Consider the following 20,025-nt stretch of genomic DNA (forward strand, 5'->3'; position numbering starts at 1 on the left):
CTTGTTTATGAGACCATTTAATGTTATGTCTCCTCTCCACTAGCCTGTGAATGCAGACACTCTGTGAGGAGCTGTGGGCATCTTTGGGCAATGACTAGATAAGTGAGTGAAGGCACCACATTGCTCTGCATCCCCAGTGTGTATGTTTCAGGACATGGAGGTCCACAGAGGCCCCGGAGACCATTTTCTGGTGTCACTGTTGTGGGAGAGGAGATACATTTGCCCTAGTTTCCCCATGTATATTTTCTCATAATGTGCTCTCCTGCTGGCTCTTAGTCACTCCTTGGCTTACATATTTAACACAATTTTTATTTTTGAAGCTGTAGTTACTTAACCAGGGTTTTTCAGCTTGTATCTAGTATTTGGGCACAGGGGGAGTGGGGGAGCTGGTTTTAGTCCAAGGTGCTAGGAAGGGAAACATCGTTTGTCATCAGCCCTGACACCGGCAGGCTTGGCTTTTGCAAAGGCAACATTTGACTCTTACAAGCGGGTATTCTTCAGCTTGGGCAGACATTTGGCTTAGTGGGACAAGCCCCGGACTCAGAACATCATGTTTGTGCATCATCAGCTGTGTGGCCTTGGGCAGGAGACCTAGTCACTCTGGGCTCAGGTTTTCTTTTATGAAATAGGGATGAAGGTACTTTCTCCTGAAGTCACTGGAAGAATTAAGTTGGAAAATACCAGTGAAGGCTTGGTCCAAAACAAATCCTTAGCAAATCTGTGTACATCACCCCCTGTCCTTTTTCTTTCCCCCTTTTCTGCAGTCTCCATTGAGAGGCTGAGGAGGGCACCTATCACCCAGTGCATGAATGAGTTCACTTGGTGGGAGAATGCAGGAAGATCTGAATGCAAGAGGGTGTGACCCACACTGTGTATTACTTTCCAGTGTTGAATGGAAGTGGTGAAACTTACTTAGCAAGTACCCAAAGGTTCGGATACTGTGGCAGACATTTGAAAGGTGTTATCTTATTTAATCATGACAAGAATGCTTTCAGTAAGGTTCCATTATCAACACTGTACAAATGAAATGAAAGGTCAGTGAGATTGTCATGGGATAATGGTGTCATAAGTGAGAAGTGATTTTACTAAGGTACCTTGAAACAGAAGGCCATGGCTGGGGTGTATGTGCAAGTTACCAAGGTGAACCAGTGAAGGACCACTTATCAGATCAAGGCTTCTTTGTCTCTTTATTAACTCTGTGATGAAAAAGGGAAAGTATAATTCAGCATGACAAATACTCTGGCTTAACATTAATAAGGCTGGGAACAGCGTTGAGGGTATGAATGATCTGTATGTGTGAGAGTCTGTACTTTGGTAGAGGAAGGTGGGGTGGGTTTGGGTGGGATACCACGAGAGGAGGGAGGATGATAAAGCTGCTCTTCCCAGAGAAAGAAAAAGCACATCTTTTTAACATCTACCCGAGAAGGAGAAGAGAGGAAGATGGCAGGGGACCGATGGGAAGGCAGCTGGGGCCTGTGAGGTCATAGTCAGTGTCTTCTCTGTCACTGAAGATTCTGTTGTGATTTGAATTTGTAATGCCCCCCCATGGGTTCATTATTTGAATGTTTGAGACCCTAGATGCTTGTACTATTTGGGTGATGTTCTGGGAATTTATAGGGCTGAACTGGAGGAAGTGGGTCACTTTGGGTGTGTCCTTGGGGATGTATTGTTTTTGGATGTTTCCCGTTTGGATCTCTTGGTCATAAAGTCCACATCTTTCCACCAAAAGCTCCTGTTGTCCAAATGTCCTGCCCAAGTACATGGGGCTAAGATTCTATAAACTGAACCTTGCAATGTTGGGAGCCAAAGTAACCCTTTTTCTTAAGTTGTCCCTGTCAGATATTTTATTAACTGTGAGGCGGACAAATACAACTTCTGAGGACATTAAACAAGTATTTATTTTTATTTTATGTGTGTGGGTATTCTGCTTGCGTGTCTGCATGTGTACCACATATGTGCCTGGTGCCTTTGGAGGCCAGAAAAGGGCATCGGATCCCCTGAAACTGTTGCCACAGATGGTTGTGAGAATCTTCATGTGGAACCGAACCCAGGTCTTCTAGAAGAACAGCTAGTGCTCTTGATCACAGATCTCCAACTGCCCAAGGATATGTTGTTTGAATTTTCCTTCCTTCCGTCTGACACTCAACTGAAGAGTGGGGCTTAGCCTTGTGTTGGCTCAATAGAAACTATCGGAGAGAATGGCTGGCTGGTAGACATGGAAGGCCTACACTTTTCTGAGGAGAAAGGAGAGTTAGTGGATGGGGGTTTGGGGGTGGAACTGGAAAGAGAGAAGGAAGGGAGGGGGAACTGTGATTGGGCTGGGTAAAAAAATTAATTAATTGATTAATTAATAAAAAAAGAAAAGGAACTAGGAGGGAAAGTCTGGTAATGACAGCATCTAGACTCTCAGGGGAGTGCTCTGGACCGCCACTGGCTTTCGATGATGAGATGGAGCCTAGCACTATGAGCTCCTGTGCCAAGGTGGCCCTGAACATCACCTGGATCTATGGGCAGGTCAGCATGGGGGGAAAGGAATGGCTCAAGGAAGGGGAAGGGCCATATAGTGGAACATTGGTTTAAGTATGCAAAATGTGTTGCATTTGTTTAATTGTGTAAAGATGTGTTGCTGTTTCACCTTGCCTGCCTAAGGCACCTGATTGGTCTAATAAAGAGCTGAATGGCCAATAGTGAGGGAGGAGATATAGATGGGACTTTCAGTCAGGGAGAGTAAGTAAGAAGAGGAATTTAGGCTAGAAGAAGAAAGAAAAAGAGACTCCAGGGAGACACCAGGAGTGAACCAGACAGACATGGAGGAAGCAGGACATACAGAATGAAAGGTAAAAAGCCCTGAGGCAAAACACTGATGAATAGAAACAGGTTATATGAAGTTAAAAGAGCTAGTAGGACAAGCCTAATCTAAGGCCAGGCATTTTTAGTTAATAATAAGTCTCCATATCTTTATTTGGGAGCTGGTTGGTGGCCCTAAGAAAATTCCAATTAGAGGGCCATGCTCACAACTGCTTGTGCGAGGAAGCATCCTGGATTCCTCTGGATCTCAGGGTTACTAGGAAGAATAACCTACTTTAGGGTTCATAGCTCCCGTAACTTGCTGGGCCTCAATAAATGCCTCCTCTGACTCAGATCATGTTTCTAGTTGTCTCCGATGGCAATACTGCCAGGCTCACCTCCCACAGAATAGGAGGCCTGGAAGGAAGCCTCATGGGGTCCACCACGGTCACATTCACCATGTTTCTCTCGCTGTGTGGATATAGGACAGAGCCCCAGCGATGCCAATCCAGTCCAGTTTGCAGTCTCTCATGCCACCACATGTGTGAACAATAAAAACCCTCTGAAGTCATCTTTACTGTGAAATTCTAAAATCATATTTATTCACCAATTCACAGAAGTGTCATCACGACCACCAACATGAATCAGTTTGTAGGCATTTACAAGCCAAGGCTGAAAATAAATATCTGTCTGTGTTGAATAGGCATTTAACAAATTACTCAGAAACTGCAGGAATCGAAATTGTTAGAAATTTAAAGTTTGGGATTCAGGCATGAGAAGATCACAGTCATGGGAAGAAACTCAACCGATTCCCCAAGAGGTTCTTTTCCTATGAAATCTTTATGTACATGTACACTCTTGGCCTCCTTCACTCTGCATCAGTTAGAATCTAGTAGGGCAATTAGGCAGGGAGAGGGTGCCAAGGAGAGGGGTGGAGGGTAAGGTTTTTCTCTGGTCTCCTGTGACTGACAGAGCAGCATTATTAACCGACAACATAATGCACTGTTCTGAAGTTAGATTCAATTTTCTATAAATTCATAAGTCCTCTTAATAAGACATTTCAAGGTTTGCATTGGATCAGACTCATACACACACAGTAGCATAGTTACCAAATAAATACATTTGTAGACTAAGAAGATTCATTCTTGGAAGCAGCTCAAGAGGCTCAGGACACATATGCCAAGAACACGCTGGACAATCCCCAGGTGAAGCTGGCTCCAGGTAAAGACACTCCAGCTGCTGGGACCTAATGGCCACTGCCCAGTAAGGAGCAGGTAGAAGGGGGTTCCATATAACGAGGCTGCTTTTTCTCTCTGCAGGGTGGAGCCCAGAGAGGCTCCAGTAGAGCAAACAGCTTGTCTATCTTAGGCCTTTCCCACACACTGAGGTTGAGGAGCTGGGAACAAACAGGCTTCTCATACAAGGTTTTTAAATGGTGACATCATCTCCAGAGATGGGGAGGGAAGGGCCTGAGATTGGCTGAACCCAGAACCTTTATATTTAGTCCCAGCATCATGACTGAGGATGACAGACCCAACAGTATCTATCAAGTACTTAGGGAAAGGCAGAGACAATGGTAAGGTGGGCAGATTCTACCAGGTAACATTGTGGGTGTTGTTCAGATAGGTTTAAAATGTGTGCAAGCCACTGTGTGCCACATTGCCACTGTTCACTGCTGGAGAACCAGACCCAGTGTCTGAAGCTGTCTGACTAATGCATGGACTATGGGAATTCACAAAGGTTTCTCTAAGCTAGGAGAAGTGTGTGTTCAACCTGCTTCTATATGGCTCAGTCAATATGAAGGTTAGTGATATACTGAGTCTTCACCAAGTAGGGACAAGCTAGGTACTTCACTTCCAAATGTTTACGACTCCTGCTGTGTTCCAGGTACCTCTTCCAGGGCTTTGAGAGCTAAAAACAAATAACAATAAGAATAACCTAAGGCTTCTGGAGAATTAAAATTTATTTGGAATGATGACCTCTCTGTTTTGTATTTCACTTCCATATTATAGATATGTATATATGTATGTACATATATATTATCAGCTTCCCTTCACCTACTTATGTCTGGTATTTTATACTTAAACTCTAATTCCCTAAACTAATGGCCTATCACCTCATTATGATTCTTTCTTACATACATCACAATGCCCATGCAATAACATAACAAGTCCCACTCTAGTAGCTATACGCTTCCTTGGGTACAGCCAGCTTCTGTATAAGCTTTCTTCTTTCTGTTCTATTTCTTCAATCCCCAGCCATGCCTGACCAGACCAGGGCACCAACAGCTCTTTCTTGGAAGCAGATCCTATGAAACCCTGGTAGGTAGATTGATCTATCATCTGCCTCAAGTGGCTCTGCATTGTAAAGCAATTGTAGTGACTGCCTCTGTGGTCACATGGCTCCACTTGTCCATGATTCCTTTGACATGTGAATCTAAGTGTAAATACAGAGCAGTACTCTTCCTTCTTGGTTGCTCCTCATGCTGTCCTCCTAATCAACTTCTAGTTCACTCTCCAACTCTATCACCTTCTCGTTCAACATCCCTTCCCTTCCTTTTCAAGTGATTCACCTGGGTGCCAAGTCTAAACTTTTCCCCAAACTCTTCTCTACTTCCACCCTCGGGAGTATGTCTGTGAGAGTGCCATAAATACTCCCACCAGGGCACCTTTATATCATGGAGAGTGGGTAGTGGTGAGAGCCACTCCACAGCATTCCCTGATGGCCAAAAAACATGCACTGTTGCCTCTGAAGATGAACACATGCATTTTCCTCAGCTATATGACTCATGGATCCAGGTGAATCCCTTAGTCCCCCAAGGAATCCTTCCAGAGGGCAGAGGCTACCTTCTTGTCCACCCCAATCCCTTTCCCACAGGGGTGCTGGAGTCTAGACCTAAAACCTGTGGGTTGATTCTCTGCCTTGCAAATACATATAACCTCTTAGCTTTTTATTTTTCTTCTGACAGCTCATTCTGCTGGGAAAAAGAACCCTCGATATTTACATTTGTGCCCACGTCTGTTCCGAGATGCTGAGTATAAAGGGTCCAGGTAACAGAGGTGCATTTCCATTCCCAGATAAAAGAAAACAGACATTAAAGCCAACATGATTTTGTTCCTGTGATTAATACACTCCATCTGCATTCTGGAGTTTCTCACGTCTTCTGCCCTCTCCTCATTAGACTATCGGGATTTGAGTTTCATGGTGATGAATCTTTCCACAGTATATCTGATAAAAGTGGCAAAGAGCTCGGTTTATTAACATATTAAGGCTCCATCTCCTCAGTCCTGTGACCCATGGGATAAAACAAATGGGCTCATCAAGGCCTACCAAAGCTTGCTTTGGGGAGACATTTTCACTGGTCCTACCTGGGAAAGATTGCTTTGCAAAGAAGTCTCTTCCTGTCATCTGTCATCTGTCCTTCCCCCTTCCACTCTTCTCCCACTCTTGATTTTGCAAACAACAAATGACAGACTAAAACCTGGCTGGGGGAGGTTTAAGATCTCCACCAGGGCATCTTAACTTCAAACCATACTCATTCTCTGAGGCCAGGTGATCTCTGGGATTCTATGCAATCTGACGTTTGTTGAGCCCATGCTGTGGGCCAGATGTAGTACCGGGGACACATTGGTTACATCCTTCGTGCAGGACCAGGATCCTGGGACACATTAGTTACTCTTCTTGCCTTAGGGAGGTGGCAAGTGGAGGTGGGGGAAGTTGGAGGGTCTAAACTAGTTCCATACAGTCATGATTCTAGGGTACTCTGGGAAGGTAGACTTGGCTCTTAGGGGGTGGCTCTTCCTCAGGGTATACCATGTCAATGGTTCAGGAGTACCAGTTTGCAAATTCTGCTTGTTGACTCCATCACATGTCCCTCTCCTGCACGGGTGACATTCTACTACTCACTCAGTGTCCCTGCTATCCTGGCTGGATCTGATCTGCCCCAAGATCAAACTGTCTCCTTGTCCTGCATGAACAAATGTGTCACCGAGAGTCCTGCCTCCAGGACCACTCTCCATCGCTTTCTGTTTTGTCCCTACGGAGGCTTTTGTAATAAATGGCTGGTGTGTAAGGAAAACACAGAAAATTGCCTTAAGTCTCGGCAAAGAAGTGTTGCCAGCAGGGGCTTCACTCAGAGAGGCCAGGCTGTAAAAGAAAATGTCCTCTATTTGGTTTTCTCATGCTTCTCAGGTAAGTAACAGGCATGTCCTACGTTTTCTTTTCTGTTCTCTCTCCCCCCCCTTTTTCTTCTACGTAATGAAAAAGGCAGATTCTAAGTTCTTAGAGATGTTTGTTCTCACCGTGGTCTCTCTGCTGATCTCAGGCTCCCTTTGGAGTCCTTAGGGGCTCAGTGAAGTGTCTGTCAGGAGGGACATGTTCTGAGCAGGAAGGGTTGGGTTTATAGAAAATATTCCTGGTTCTCCTAGCTTATGTGCTGGTCATTTCTCTTCTGTGCTCTGACCTCTGATCTTGACCTGGAGATCCCGATAGGAGGTTAGACTTAGGCCATAGGCACGGTGACTGAGAAAACACCAAGGAGTTCCAGCTGAAGGTTTATGGTGCTTATACCATAGTGATCTTACTCCATAAGTCAGGCCTCAGGTATCTGGTAGTTTGAGGAAATGGTGGGAACTGGAGCCTACATAGATCACAGGAATGATATTCTCACTGTACATGAAGCTGCAGACTTGACTTTGACTTTTTTTTTTCTACTTTTAGTAACATGGGTTACTGTCCTTCCAAGAGAAGCAATCCATTCCCCCATCCAATTTAGTGTTTGAATTGTGACTGCATTCCCCAGTCTTGCTACAAATGAATAGAGCTGCAGTAACCTGGGAGTGTCCTTGAATGACCCTGCTCTCCAGGATGCATGCTGTGAGCAAAGCAGCCTCCTAGTGGCCCAGGCTCATGGCTGCAGGCTGACCGCTTCCACATAAAACATGGCTTTGAAGGAGGCTACTCAATGCACAAGAACTGGGCAGGTGGCCTCCCTGGGGCTGGGTGATTTCAATACAACCCTCCTAGGCAGTGTCTGTCACTACTGTAGAAAGGGCACATGGGCAGGAGTCATCTCACATCCCAGCAGAGGAGAGCAATTGGAATTGGGACCAGGTTCTTGGAAATGACTGCTTCAGGGCTGTGAACCGGGGCCCGCTCTGTTCCCCTCTGTCACTGCAGTAGGAGCTGGTTATCTTCTCTGGGTTGTTAGCAGCAGCACCTCCAAGTGCCAGCAGAGGCTGGACTCATCCTCCACAGCAATGGTTCTCAAACCCTGACCTGCCTGAGCATCGGACTGCTCCCAAAGCACACCTTGCTGAGCCTCACTAGTTCCCAGGTGCTGCTGCTGCTGCTGTTACACTCACCTCGCAAATCACACAGCCAGAGAACCGGAGCTGTGCGATATCATGAGCAAACCTCTGCAAAGCCCCCAGAGCTCCACCCTTCACATGCGAACCCTCACATCAGGCTAGCCAGACACTGGGTTTTGGCTGTCAGCTCCCCACCCCCTTAACCACCGTTCATGACCTGTCTGCTCTGCCTGGTTGCTACTCCTATTTAAGGACTTCCTCTGTCTTAGTTTTTACCAAATCTCAGCCTTCAGTCACATTATTTCTGCATAGAGGGAAAGGTTTTCCTCTATAAGTGACCTGAACCATGATAACTAAGGAGTATTTAGGAGCACATTGCTTACTTCCCTAAAGACCTTCTGTTTGTTCATGGAGGCCCTTCAGCACTCCTAGGATCATCCCTACCATCTGACTTAAAGCAGATGACTGCAAAGCAATTATATTCTACCCTAAACTTCAGCCCCTGACAGCCCTAACTGCTAGTGGACAGCCTCTGGCACTACACAACCAGGGATCCTCATGGGCAAGGCTCTAGTTCATTCATTCATTCTCTCTTCCTGTTTCCTGGCTTAGTCTAGCACACCTGGGTGAGGACTTGCTGACTTTGTTGAACGTAGCTGCAAACAGAGACTCCCATTTGCTAATTGACTGAACACAGTAGCTATCTGTCCTTTGAGATGCTCGTGGAGGTGATTCCAGCTCTCCTTCTCTAACTAGTGTCAGAAGGAAGCTAATGCAGAACAAATGTACAAAGTAAAACTAATAAAGACAGTCAAATGAGGGTGCTGGAGTTGACTTCAAAACTGGTCTTGCTCATTTCCTCTCCCTACAGCTGGACAACGGAAAGCGGTTATATGGAAATTAAACCGTGCCAAGGGCTTTGGCTTGTCAGCCTCCATAAATGTCTGGCACACAGAGAGAAGCCTGTGCCATCACAACTGCCTGAGCACATTGCAGGAGGCTTCTGGGATCCCTCCAGGGGCTCCATGTTATATGAACATCATCTACTATTCACTGGCAAATTCTTTTAAAGAATTAGATTTATTCCCTCCCATTTTTTTTTTTTTTTTGCAAAGCCTATCTGTTTAATTTGAATGGGGGAGATGATTAACAAAAAGCACTCCTTTCTTTGCTGCTAATATTGAGTCATGGAGGCAAGAAGACTGTTAATTTTGAAGTGTGCTGGGTAGGGCTTTCTGCTGATTGTGTTGCTATTGATTGGAACAGCCACAAGTCTTTAGGATCATTTTTAGAGCGAAGACATGAACAGGGCTGAAATGAAAATCAGTCCCAGATAATGAACACTTCTGCTTGGAAATCATTATGGACTGAGCCCTGCTGGGAAGGTGCTGAGCCCGGGGAGTTAGCTCTTGCCTCAGCAGAGGAGGGAGTGCTCAGTGATTAGCCAGTTCCCTGGGCCCGAGGCATCCAACCCTCAGGAATATTTGTCTGATTTCATCAATTCAGAAATAACAAGTGGGATTTTTGTTGGTTCACTTATTTATTTATTTTTCATTTCCTCCAATCTCCCGTGAACTTCTAAGAGAGTTTTCAGGAAAGACCCTAGAGTCTTCCAGCTGTTCAATTCAAGGCAATGATCACAAGGTAGCTGACGGATGGGCACACTGGTATAGTTTGTTTCCTCCAAGGAAATGGAGGGGTGCTTTCTGTGTATTGTGGGTAAGAGTCTGCCTCACAGGGATCTGCTTGGTGTCTAGTTTTCTTGACGTCTTGCAGTCTAAGCTTTGAGTGGAAAAGTGAGAAATAGAGTAAAAAGTTCATTACATAAATTGAATTCAATGAGTTCAAATTTTCTCTTTTTTGGTCACTATCATATATCAGTTTTACTGGAAAGTAGATGGAGAAACTAACTGGGATGTCCCTTTGTTTGGGTGGTGGCTGCTTTCATGCCATGAGGTGGTGGTGTTCAGTATGAGTGACAGAGAACAAATGGCTTACCACCCTAAGCCTTTCTTTTCTAGATCTTTCCAGATAAAATTTGTTGATCTCTGATGCACGGGAAGGGGGCACTGATTTCTAGCAGTGGTTGCCTTCCTGGAGACTCAGGGTCCCTGGAAGACGTACTCCCTTGCTAACTTCAGAGACTTTGGTCTCCACTGAGCATGGCGGGACAGTTGGCTAATTCAAGAAAGTTCTCACAGCAAGTGCTGCCACAGAAATCACAGGTTCGGTATTTGTGTGACTTGGGGCCTTGGTTAGACTTACAGAAATTGTTTAAATCTGTTAGAATATTCTCAGCATTCCTGGCAAGACTTCTCCAATGGGTTTAATGGCTTTACTCCAGTGGGGCAACCCACACTATGCTGGTCTCTTCTGACCTCACCCTCACTTTTCTCATCCTCTCTGAGTTACCTGAGAATGGCAGCCTACCTATTTTCAAGCTCTGAATAGCAGATTCAGGTCGTCCATTTGGCCAGCTAAGCAATGGACTGGTCTGTGGCCAAACCAGTCAGCTGCTTCTCCTGGGACCGAGTCTGCCTCTGCTTGACTGCTCAACTCTTCCTGAGAAGTCACATGGCGTCCAGATCATCTGGGAGTTTGGGTTTCAAACTACCATCATCCTACAGAGCCTGGGAAATGCCAGTGTGATTCGGAGGCATATGGCATCACCTACCACTCACCTGGATATCTGCTCATTTGTTATTTTATAACCCCCCCCCCCCCCCGATCTCACCCACAGTAACAAAGTGAGTGTTGGGAACAGGATAAAAACCTGTGGTCCCAGTGGCATCATTTAGATGCCTCAGCTTTGGAGCTTATGCACTGAAAGAGGAGGGAGGGGCTTTGGTTTCTTGTTATTACCATTTCCCTGCAAATAAGTCCAGCCACCAAATCCCTCCTGCAATGACACATCTTTGCTGGCTTATCCAAATGCTTCCCAACTTCCATCTGCTAACCCCCCCCCCCCCACAAAAAAAAAAAAAACATAAAGGTCTTCTAATACTCCCAACAGTTCTCCTAACCATGAATGAGTAATGCAGCTACAAGAAATAGCCCAGGGGCATAAGAACGGCTTTCCACCCAATCGGAACTGAAAAGCCAGAGCAGAGAAAAGTACTCTCATAAACCCTAGACTTAAATATTTGCAATCAAAATCTCATTCAAAAAGGATTGGTTTTAAACATACAAAGTGTTCCCTTTACTGCCATAATTTTGGGAGAATTCAGTAGCTCCTAAATGCCTGACTGAAGAATGTCTTTTTATTTAAATAATGGGATTGTGAAGCCCAACTGGCCCTGTAGATTTTCCCCTTATAAATGTACGGAAATAGCTTGACAGAAAAGGGGACATTTGATTGGGGTAATTCATGGGAGATGTGTCTATTTCCTTTCCATGAATATAAAACCTCAAGTTTCTTCCAAGAGAGAAAAATTAGGGCCAAGAGAGAAAAATTAGGGCACTGATGGTGCTGGTAAATGTGTCCCTCTTCTTCCTGTGTCTTCTGCCTCTGTTCTCCTGTGTAATTTCCATGCCTGTTTGTGTCCCTTCTATAACTCTCAAGTCCTCTATGGGGAAAGATCTGTCTCATTCAGCTTCATCCCATCCCCACTGCTTGCTGGTAGAGTGTTTAGCACATAGCAGGTGGTCAGAAACACATGTTAATATGAACATAAGTAGAACCATGGACCAGGAGCAGAGGGTAGTCTGTTCCTCTGAATTGACTCTGAGCAGGACACTGACTCTGAGCCTCAGTTTACTTATCACAAAAATGTAACTAATAATAGGTTTCTCAAATATTTTGCAAGGTTATTTGGAGACTCAAAAATGGGAAGGTATGCACAAAACACTGCAGGAGAAAGAAAAACAGCATAAGGTAGATCTCCCCAGCCAGAAGCTTGCAAAGACCTGGCATGAATCCTCACTGCCTGGAGAGCTGAGAAGAGGACCAGAGGACATCAGTTGCAATCACTCCCTGAATGCTCTGTTTGGATGACACGGGGACTATTCAGTATTCAGTTGAACCTGAAAGCTGTGTGACAAGAGACCAACTGTGGACGGGGACCAAGCCAGTTCAGGACGGGCTTGGGGCAGAGTGGGATGATGGGGATGGCCTATACAGACTGAGAACAAAGAGGAGCTCAAGGTATCTGAAACAAACATGTCTTCAAAGCCTTGTGGACCTCTTACAACAGCCTTCACTCTTGCCTGCCATTCTCTAGACCACAAAAGATTGTCCACCAGTTACTATAGCAACAATTCTCCTCATGAAGTGCCCACGTTAGAATGGAGACGGAAAAGTCTTCCTTATTAAAATAAGAAGAAAGAACAAGAAATTAGGGTTTTGATATATTTGCCCTCTATTCAAAGCATCCCTCTTTTTATGAGAAGAAGAAAGAGGCAGCTGCTATTATTGCAAATATTCTTTGAATTCCTAGCAGTTACATTTCCCAACTTTCATTGCAGACGGTGAGAGTCCATATTTGTTCTACTACATCTGAAAAATGGAGTTACTTCCTCAAGAGAAAACAGTAACATAGGAGATAAGGGACCACAGGCTAGGTGGTGACAGCCTTGTCAACCTTCAGGCTGCCCTTATCTGGGGGAGTGCAGCCATACCAACCCTGTCCTGTGTCCAAGCAGATTTCTATCCCTTGCTGGGTCACCATATTAGTCCTTTCTTTGGCTCTTGGCGACAGCCAAGCCCAAGCTGTCACCTGAACAGTGCCTATGTGGAATGCTTCCTGGGCCCTGTGGTTTTGTGTGGTGATAGCCCTGGACAGGGCAGCCCCATGGTTTTAGGCATTATCTAGGCAGGTCTGAACGCTGGTCAGCAAGCCCTTTGATGAGGATACACTCTACTTAGGGTCAAAGACCAACTAACTTTTGGTTTTGAACTTTTTATACCAGTTTATGTAGTCTCAGAAAGAAGTAAAAGGAAAGACTCTCTGAGCTAGGAACTGTGTATGTGTGTGTATGTGTGTGTGTGTGTGTGTGTGTGTGTGTGTGTGTGTGTGTGTGTGTGTGTGTGGTGTTTGTGCATGTATACATACACTATGAACCTTTCCCTGGAAACTCGATTCTGCCTCAACAAAGGCTTTCTTTTCAATTCTTAAGCCCGAAGACCTCAGGTTTATGAGATTCCACTGCCCTCCCTGTATAAAGCAACCTGGAGACCAAGTACAGGGAGGCCCTGCTGGTGTAGGTGGAGAAAGGCTTTTCAGTCAAGTACATACACAGTGAGTTACAACCCAAGGGGTTTGAAAACACTGAGCCTAGGGGGTGGTAAGTGACATAAAGGTGGACCTTCTCCCCTGCAGAAAAGAACAAGGTGTTCAGAACTCTGCAGACTGGGTGGGTGACAGGATTCTGGGTGAGCCCAGGGCAGAGGAAGTGAGGGCTACAGGACAGTATAACCACCCTGAAGTCCTCACTGATGGTGACACTGGGCTTCTGGAACTGCCCCATGGTTGGGACATAGGCAGTGCCTGAAACATAGAGGGCAGATTCCAGGAAGCTGATGGCCTTCCCAGACCTGTCATAGAAATTAGAGGCAAGTGTGACAGGCTTGGGCATACATTGGGTTGGGATTTACAAAAAGGGGCATGTGGGCTGGTCAGCAGAGCTGTGGTCACTAGTAGGGGAGGGTGGAATCATCCCACTCTAGCTGGGCTTGCCTCGTGCCACTCTGCCCATGTCTGCCTCTGCCCGTGCCTTCCTCCTCTTCCTCTTCGCTCTCATCAGAGCCACTGCTGCTGGAGCTCATGCCTTCCTCTGCTTCCTCTTCCTCCTCTCCTTCGGTCTCATCTTCCCCATGCCCTGGTCCTTCATGTTTCTGGATGCCAAAAAGAGAATGAAATACGCATCAAACACTGAGCGGGGGCCACTCGGAAGCTCTGTGCAGCGGAGACTTGAGATTCCCGGGCTTCATTTCACTTAAGGCTAAACCCCTTACACTGCCTAGACAGGATCGCTGGGAAAGACATCTGGTGAGAGGGACGTCGGGAAGCCAGATAAAGGTCCAACATAGCAGCAAATCCCAGGACACACAGTCAAGGTAACATATTAGTGTCAATGATGGGATGGGCATTTAAACCAAGAGCATCATCTACTGAATCTTCCAGACCTTTTATATAGAACTTTCAGGTTCTTAACTGTCCGTTTCCCAGGGGCAGAATCATGCTTAATCTTGGACACTTTTCCATGTGGGAACATCATGCCAGTGGAAATGAAAAGTCGTCTAAGCCAAGGTACAGATGTGCTGTAATTAAAAACCATTCTTTTGCAAAGGCCAAAGTTTATGCCCTTACTTTCCATGCCTGTCCCCTTATGCTATAATGTTCGAATTAAAACAGCACCCTAACTCTTCTAGTTCCACTTTCCCATCTCACAGTTTTGTAGTGATTCCAGCATCATCCTTTATCTGGGTTTATGTTTTGAGTTGGCAAATCAGGTCATGAGTGATACATTGCCTTGTGTGGCTACATGGCCCTTTAGATCGTCTTCTATCCACTTCTTTCTCTTCCAAACCATACCCTTTCTTCAAGGCTTCCCTTACTTTAGTCTTCCCTAGTGATTCCTATTGCCTCAATCGGCCAGCCCCCAAGACACTACACACTGGAGCCTAGGCAGGAGCTGGCCTTACTAGGTCGGCCCCTTGAAGGCACACTACCATTTGCTCCTCAGATTTCTCTTGCTTCTTACACTTGAGGCTCAGCTCTTTGAGGATGGAAGTGCTGGAGTCCCATACCAGGGTACTTAGAGAAACAGAGCCAAAGTGGCATGCTGGCTGTGAAACGGGAGCAGGAGATGAGCTGCGAGTAAACTGGAACCCGGCAGCATTGATCATCTCTATTATTTCCCTATGACCTTCCCTGATCTTTCTCTGGGCTTGTGTCTTCCAGACTCAGCACCTGTGGGCAAAAGGAATGATAGGCAGATGTATAGATCAGGCCCCTGGCGTGGTCATGGACGGCTTCTGGGGGCTATTGGCCAACTGAAATCAAGTGAACTTCTGAGTTGTGCTGCCTTGAGTTTGAATGCTGGTTGCATGCATTTGAACATGGTACCACTCTTCTCAGTTCCCACCTTTGTAAATGAGGTGATGCTTCCCACTTCACACAGTGCTTGTATATACAGAACATCTGGTACAGTGTCTAGCTAAAGGGGAGCTTATTAAACGGCAGGTGTTGTTGTTGTGCTTTTGTTTTAACTTATTCCAAGCTTTTAAGTGAGCTCTGTAGGCCACCTAATTTGCACTGTTAGCTAATCAAGAGTTCAATATTGAATTCCTGAGTGTTAGTCAGCTCTAAACTAGTGTGTGTGTGTGGGGGGGGGTGAGAAATAGATAATGAGTGACTGCTTACTTTAAGAAAATTCTAGTTATGTTTGTGGGGTAAGAATGATTTGCACATTTTAAATTAGAGAACACAGTTCACAGGGAAATAGGGCTTGTTCATGTTGAGAGGACTAAAGAAGTGTAGGGATGGGAGAATTGTGGAAAATGGACTCATTAGACTAGGAAGAGTCTGGATCTGGTATCTAGGCAGAGGAAGAACCAAGCTGATTAGCAGAGGAAGCACCCTCCCCCATGCCCTGCCAGAGCTCCCATCCCAGAGAAGATACCTCCATAGGGTTGACTGTGATAGTCAGTGCGGAGTCATCCCAATCCATCTCAGTCTCTTTGGAAGCCTCAGTCTCTTGGAGAAAATGCTGGTGGGCAATTCGGACTCGGTACACACCCATGGCCACAACAAACACTAGCATGCATACAGAGATAATGATGACCACTGTGGCGATGCTCGGGACCACTGAAATAAAACAGGAATCCAAGTAACATGATGATCAAAGATATAGCTCATTCTTCTGAAGGACAAGGCATCTATGTTCACAAAAAAATCTTCTCTCCAATTTCCCAGCTGTAGGGTTCTGGGTCCTTACCTCACTTTGTCTAGAATATACTTTTTATCAAATGTGTATCAGGTGTTATACTCACTTTGCTATGGTAATTGTGAGGAGTAAGGGAAATAGTCTCTGTGAGCTTCCACATAGGCACACAGTAGGCATTTAATAAATATAGATTCTCTTCTACCCATGGCTTTTCTCCTCAAATTATACAGAAGTTCCCACTGAGAGCTGGGCACTGTAAAACTTAGTAGGGACACAAGTGCTACGAGATGGTGGCACTATATGGCAAGTGCTCAAACAAAAGCATGGGCAGATGGATCTGAATATGGTAAGTGTGTGAGGGGTCCATGGAAGGCTTCTGAGCTGGCCCTAAAAATGACTAGTATAATGTCTCAGCCCTTTACCCCAATCTCTGTCATTATGGATTGTATGAAACTCCTTGCTTGGTGGATTGACTCGCTGTTGAAGCAGGGGTGTTCAGAGAAAGGGTCCCTTCCTCAGCTCTGAGCACCTTCAGATGCTACAACAGACTGTCTGCTTGGTAGCTGCTCTTGAGTCCCAGTGTCTGAATTGCCATTGAGTAGCCTACCTGAACTGCGCTGGATACTGCTCCGGGACTCAGGGTGGTGGACAGACTGGAGGAAGGGTGGCTGTACAATGAGGTGGTTGACGTGTTCCTTCTCAGAGACTTTGACTTCATGGAGGACACTGACCTGGGAAGAACAAGGAGAGGTGCAGGTAGGCGGTTGAGAGAGTTCTCCGAAGGAATGAGGGAATGGGTGGGAGGCTCAGGCCTTCCCTAACAATGGCAGGATACACTCACCTCCAAGTTGAACTCATTGCTAGTGTAACGCCCATTGAGTTCTGAACACTTGATGCGGAACCTCCGGGTCTCAAGGGAACTGGGGTGCCAGTTGCGGTAACGCAGGTGGTGCAGCACCTGCTCGTAGCGGCTCATGGATCCCACACCTGCACCAAGAGACCACACCTACCATCAGGAGGCAAAAGAGGAGGGGGAGCCGTGGGCACAGGAGACAGACGGATGCTGTTGGGGTTGTGAATCCAAGGGCGAAAGTCAGAGTGCTTCGGATGGAAAATGAGCAGAAGCAGAAGTTTCAAAGATTAAAGCAATCCAAAGAATTTCCATATTGGTTAGTGTATGACTGGAATGTTTGGCCTCAGTCTGCCAAACATGGCTGAGGCATTTTCTGGGATCAAAATGTGAAATCACTCTCTTAGTTCCTACAGATTCCCAGGGAGCAAGGATATAGTACATTTTTCCCAGAGGCTGGAGTCATTCTAGAAAGTAAAATTTAGAAATGTAAGAATTTCCACTTGACCCCTAGGACTGCACGATCACCCCACCCCCAGCTGCCACCATACTCAGCAGTCCCTTGACAAGGCTGTTCTGAGAGAACATCACTGAGCAGAGGGGCTGTGTGGGACCTTACCATAGATGGAGTAGCCAGCTGTAGAATTAGTGGCATCCAGGTGTCGCTGGTGGAGCTCACTGTGGTTGAGCTCCAAGCACTCTTGTCTTGGATCCAAGTCCCCTCCAAGCACCAAAATGTCACAGAAATCCAAGTTGTGCAGCATTTCTTCCAAGACCGCTGATTTGGGGGCTGTAGGAAGGAGGGTGCATGAGAAACACCAGCGTCAAGAGCTCTTGCTCACCGCGACACCTCCTCTGTTACTGTTTGCATGTCCAGGTGGGTCGGGAGAAGGGGGTATGCAACCCCATCAGCCACACCCACTGCTCAAACATCAGGCCATCTTCAAGAAGGTGGCGTGAATTAGTGGGGAGAAGGTGTGTGTCTCTGAGAAGCTATTCAGTTTCCTCATCTGGGGGGCATTATAATCCATAGTCACAGCTTGTATTTGGGGGCAGCTAAGTGGCTCTTCATCAAACACTTGTAGCTTTTTTCATGTGGACAGTGTGTTTGTGCATGCGCATGCGTGTGTTCTCACCAGGCTCTAAGGATCTCAAGGGAGGAAACTTCTTTAGAATCTAGCACAGGAACTGCTGTGAAGCAGTTACCACTACGCTTTGCTCAAATAGAGACGAATAGTTCATTAATCATCACTGGATTCAACAAGATATAAGTGAAAGTTAATTAATAATTGATAAATTAGAGTAAATTAATTAGTTCATATGCTCCCACAGGAGCACATTAGCAAGCTGGTCAGTCTAGTGGTCCTTGCCTGATTTTATAACTCCAGATTTCTCAAGGAAATATCTATGTATTGGAATGTTAGACAATTTGGCAGTCCTAACTGAAAGCCCCATTTTACATGAAAGCTCTTAGGGACTCAGGCCTACCAGTACCAGCACACATTAGCAGTGGCTTTGGATGGGGGAAGGGGATTGAAATTGTGCTTCTGGAAGAGACAAATGTACACTGTGTGCCAGGCACAGTGCAAACATAATAGACACTAGTATTATCCATGTCCCATCATTGTTGAAATCGATGATCAGAGAAGTAGGAGAGTTGCCCAAATCACCCAGAGAGTAAAGGGAAGTATGAGATAGAACGTGTTGTTCTAACTCTATAACTTGGAAACTTGTAACCTCTAAGGCAAGTCTTCAGATATTATATCTATCTATATCTATATCTATATCTATATCTATATCTATACCTATATCTATATCTATATATATTTAAAAAGACATTCAAAGGACAAGATACTTACTTTAACTAAAAAATTTCAGTGGGACCTAAAAGTTTTGTTCCCATTAACTACATATTATTAATTTCTGTGTGCCTAATTTTTTTTACTATTAGCCAACCACAATGATTCCATGTGTTGCTAACAATATATAAAAGCACAGTAATCTACATTAACTCTGAGGTCAATCATTAACGGCAGTGGATATGTAATTTCAAATCTCTCCCAGGTGATTTCTAGCTTCCTTTCAGGTGGAGTTAGGTCACCTTCCTCATAATAAGTGGCAGAGTCACACTAGGCAGATGCGTGTCGTGGCTGCTGCCATCACACGGCTCTTTCCCTATGGCATGTTCTTCCATCCCCACTTTCCTGGGTCCGTTGTGTTGAAGAGACAGCTGGGTTAGGAGTCCAGAGCAGAATCATCCATGGCTGAGCCCTCCAGGATCTACTGGTCTGGTTTAACAGACAGGCAAGTCACCACTAAGAGGCAAATCTACTGTGAGCCGGAGGGAAGCACCAGGAATTAGCAACCCAGCCTGGGAGTCAGGGTGGTGACGAGCAGAACATTTCAGAGTGCTGAATGCAGAGATATTTGCAAACAATCAAAAGCAGGCAGCAGAACAGAGATGGGGACAAAGGAGTTAAGTACCGCAGAAGCATGGAAACATGTATGTGTTGGGGTATTGAGTATGTATATGTGTGCTCCTGCATAAATACGGATGGCTGTGAGGGTATGTGTATATGTGTCAGTGGGGGGCAGAAGATGACCCTGGAACCTGTCACTGTGGCCTGGTAGCAAACGCAGTTAACCCACTCATTTAAGATTCTCGTAAAAATGTTATTTCAACAGTAAGTGTAGAAATTTAGAAGTACTAATAATAGCTCTCGGGCACTGGGCTGTGTGCTCTGCATGCACCTCTCATAAATAGAAGGTGAAATGTGGACCCAGTTAACTGCTTTCTCCCACACTGTCCGTGTGCGGGCGCCAGCTGCAGCAAAGCTCCATGCTCTTGGGCTGTGACCACTGAAGTCAGCAGGGCCTTCCCTTTTCAGTCTGATTTTAGCCACAAATGAGGACAACAGAAGAGGGAAGGTCACATGACTTAATGCACCTTGGCATGTAACTCGGAAACCACCCTGGCTGGCCAGGTGTGAAATACCAACTATTTTTAGGCGTTCAGGAGGTCTGCCCCTTGAGAACCTAATCGCTGGGGACCAGTGTGGTTTAAGACGGTGGGTAATTGGGATTATTATAGCAGCGGCTCTTCAGGGACTCAGGCCTACCGGCATCAGCACATCATTAGCAGTGGCTTTGCATGGGGGAAGGGGGTTGAAACTGTGTTTCTGGAAGAGGCTT

General features: G+C 45.7%; 1 protein-coding gene across 1 annotated transcript in view; it reads right to left on the minus strand.

Moving 5' to 3' along the window:
* Positions 1–13,101: 13,101 nt before the first annotated feature.
* Clstn2 (calsyntenin 2) overlaps positions 13,102–20,025 on the minus strand; it is a 355,228-nt gene continuing 348,304 nt past the window's right edge. Inside the window, exons 15-19 of the mRNA XM_059269076.1 lie at positions 17,453–17,623; positions 16,825–16,970; positions 16,591–16,714; positions 15,720–15,904; positions 13,102–13,929 (exon numbers count right to left, since the gene is read on the minus strand). Of these exons, the coding sequence (XP_059125059.1) occupies positions 13,729–13,929; positions 15,720–15,904; positions 16,591–16,714; positions 16,825–16,970; positions 17,453–17,623 (827 nt within the window). The 3' untranslated portion in view covers positions 13,102–13,728. The remainder of the gene's footprint in view (positions 13,930–15,719; positions 15,905–16,590; positions 16,715–16,824; positions 16,971–17,452; positions 17,624–20,025) is intronic.

This window comes from Peromyscus eremicus, chromosome 7 (genome assembly GCF_949786415.1).
Source record: "Peromyscus eremicus chromosome 7, PerEre_H2_v1, whole genome shotgun sequence".
NCBI classification, from domain to species: Eukaryota; Metazoa; Chordata; class Mammalia; order Rodentia; family Cricetidae; genus Peromyscus; species Peromyscus eremicus.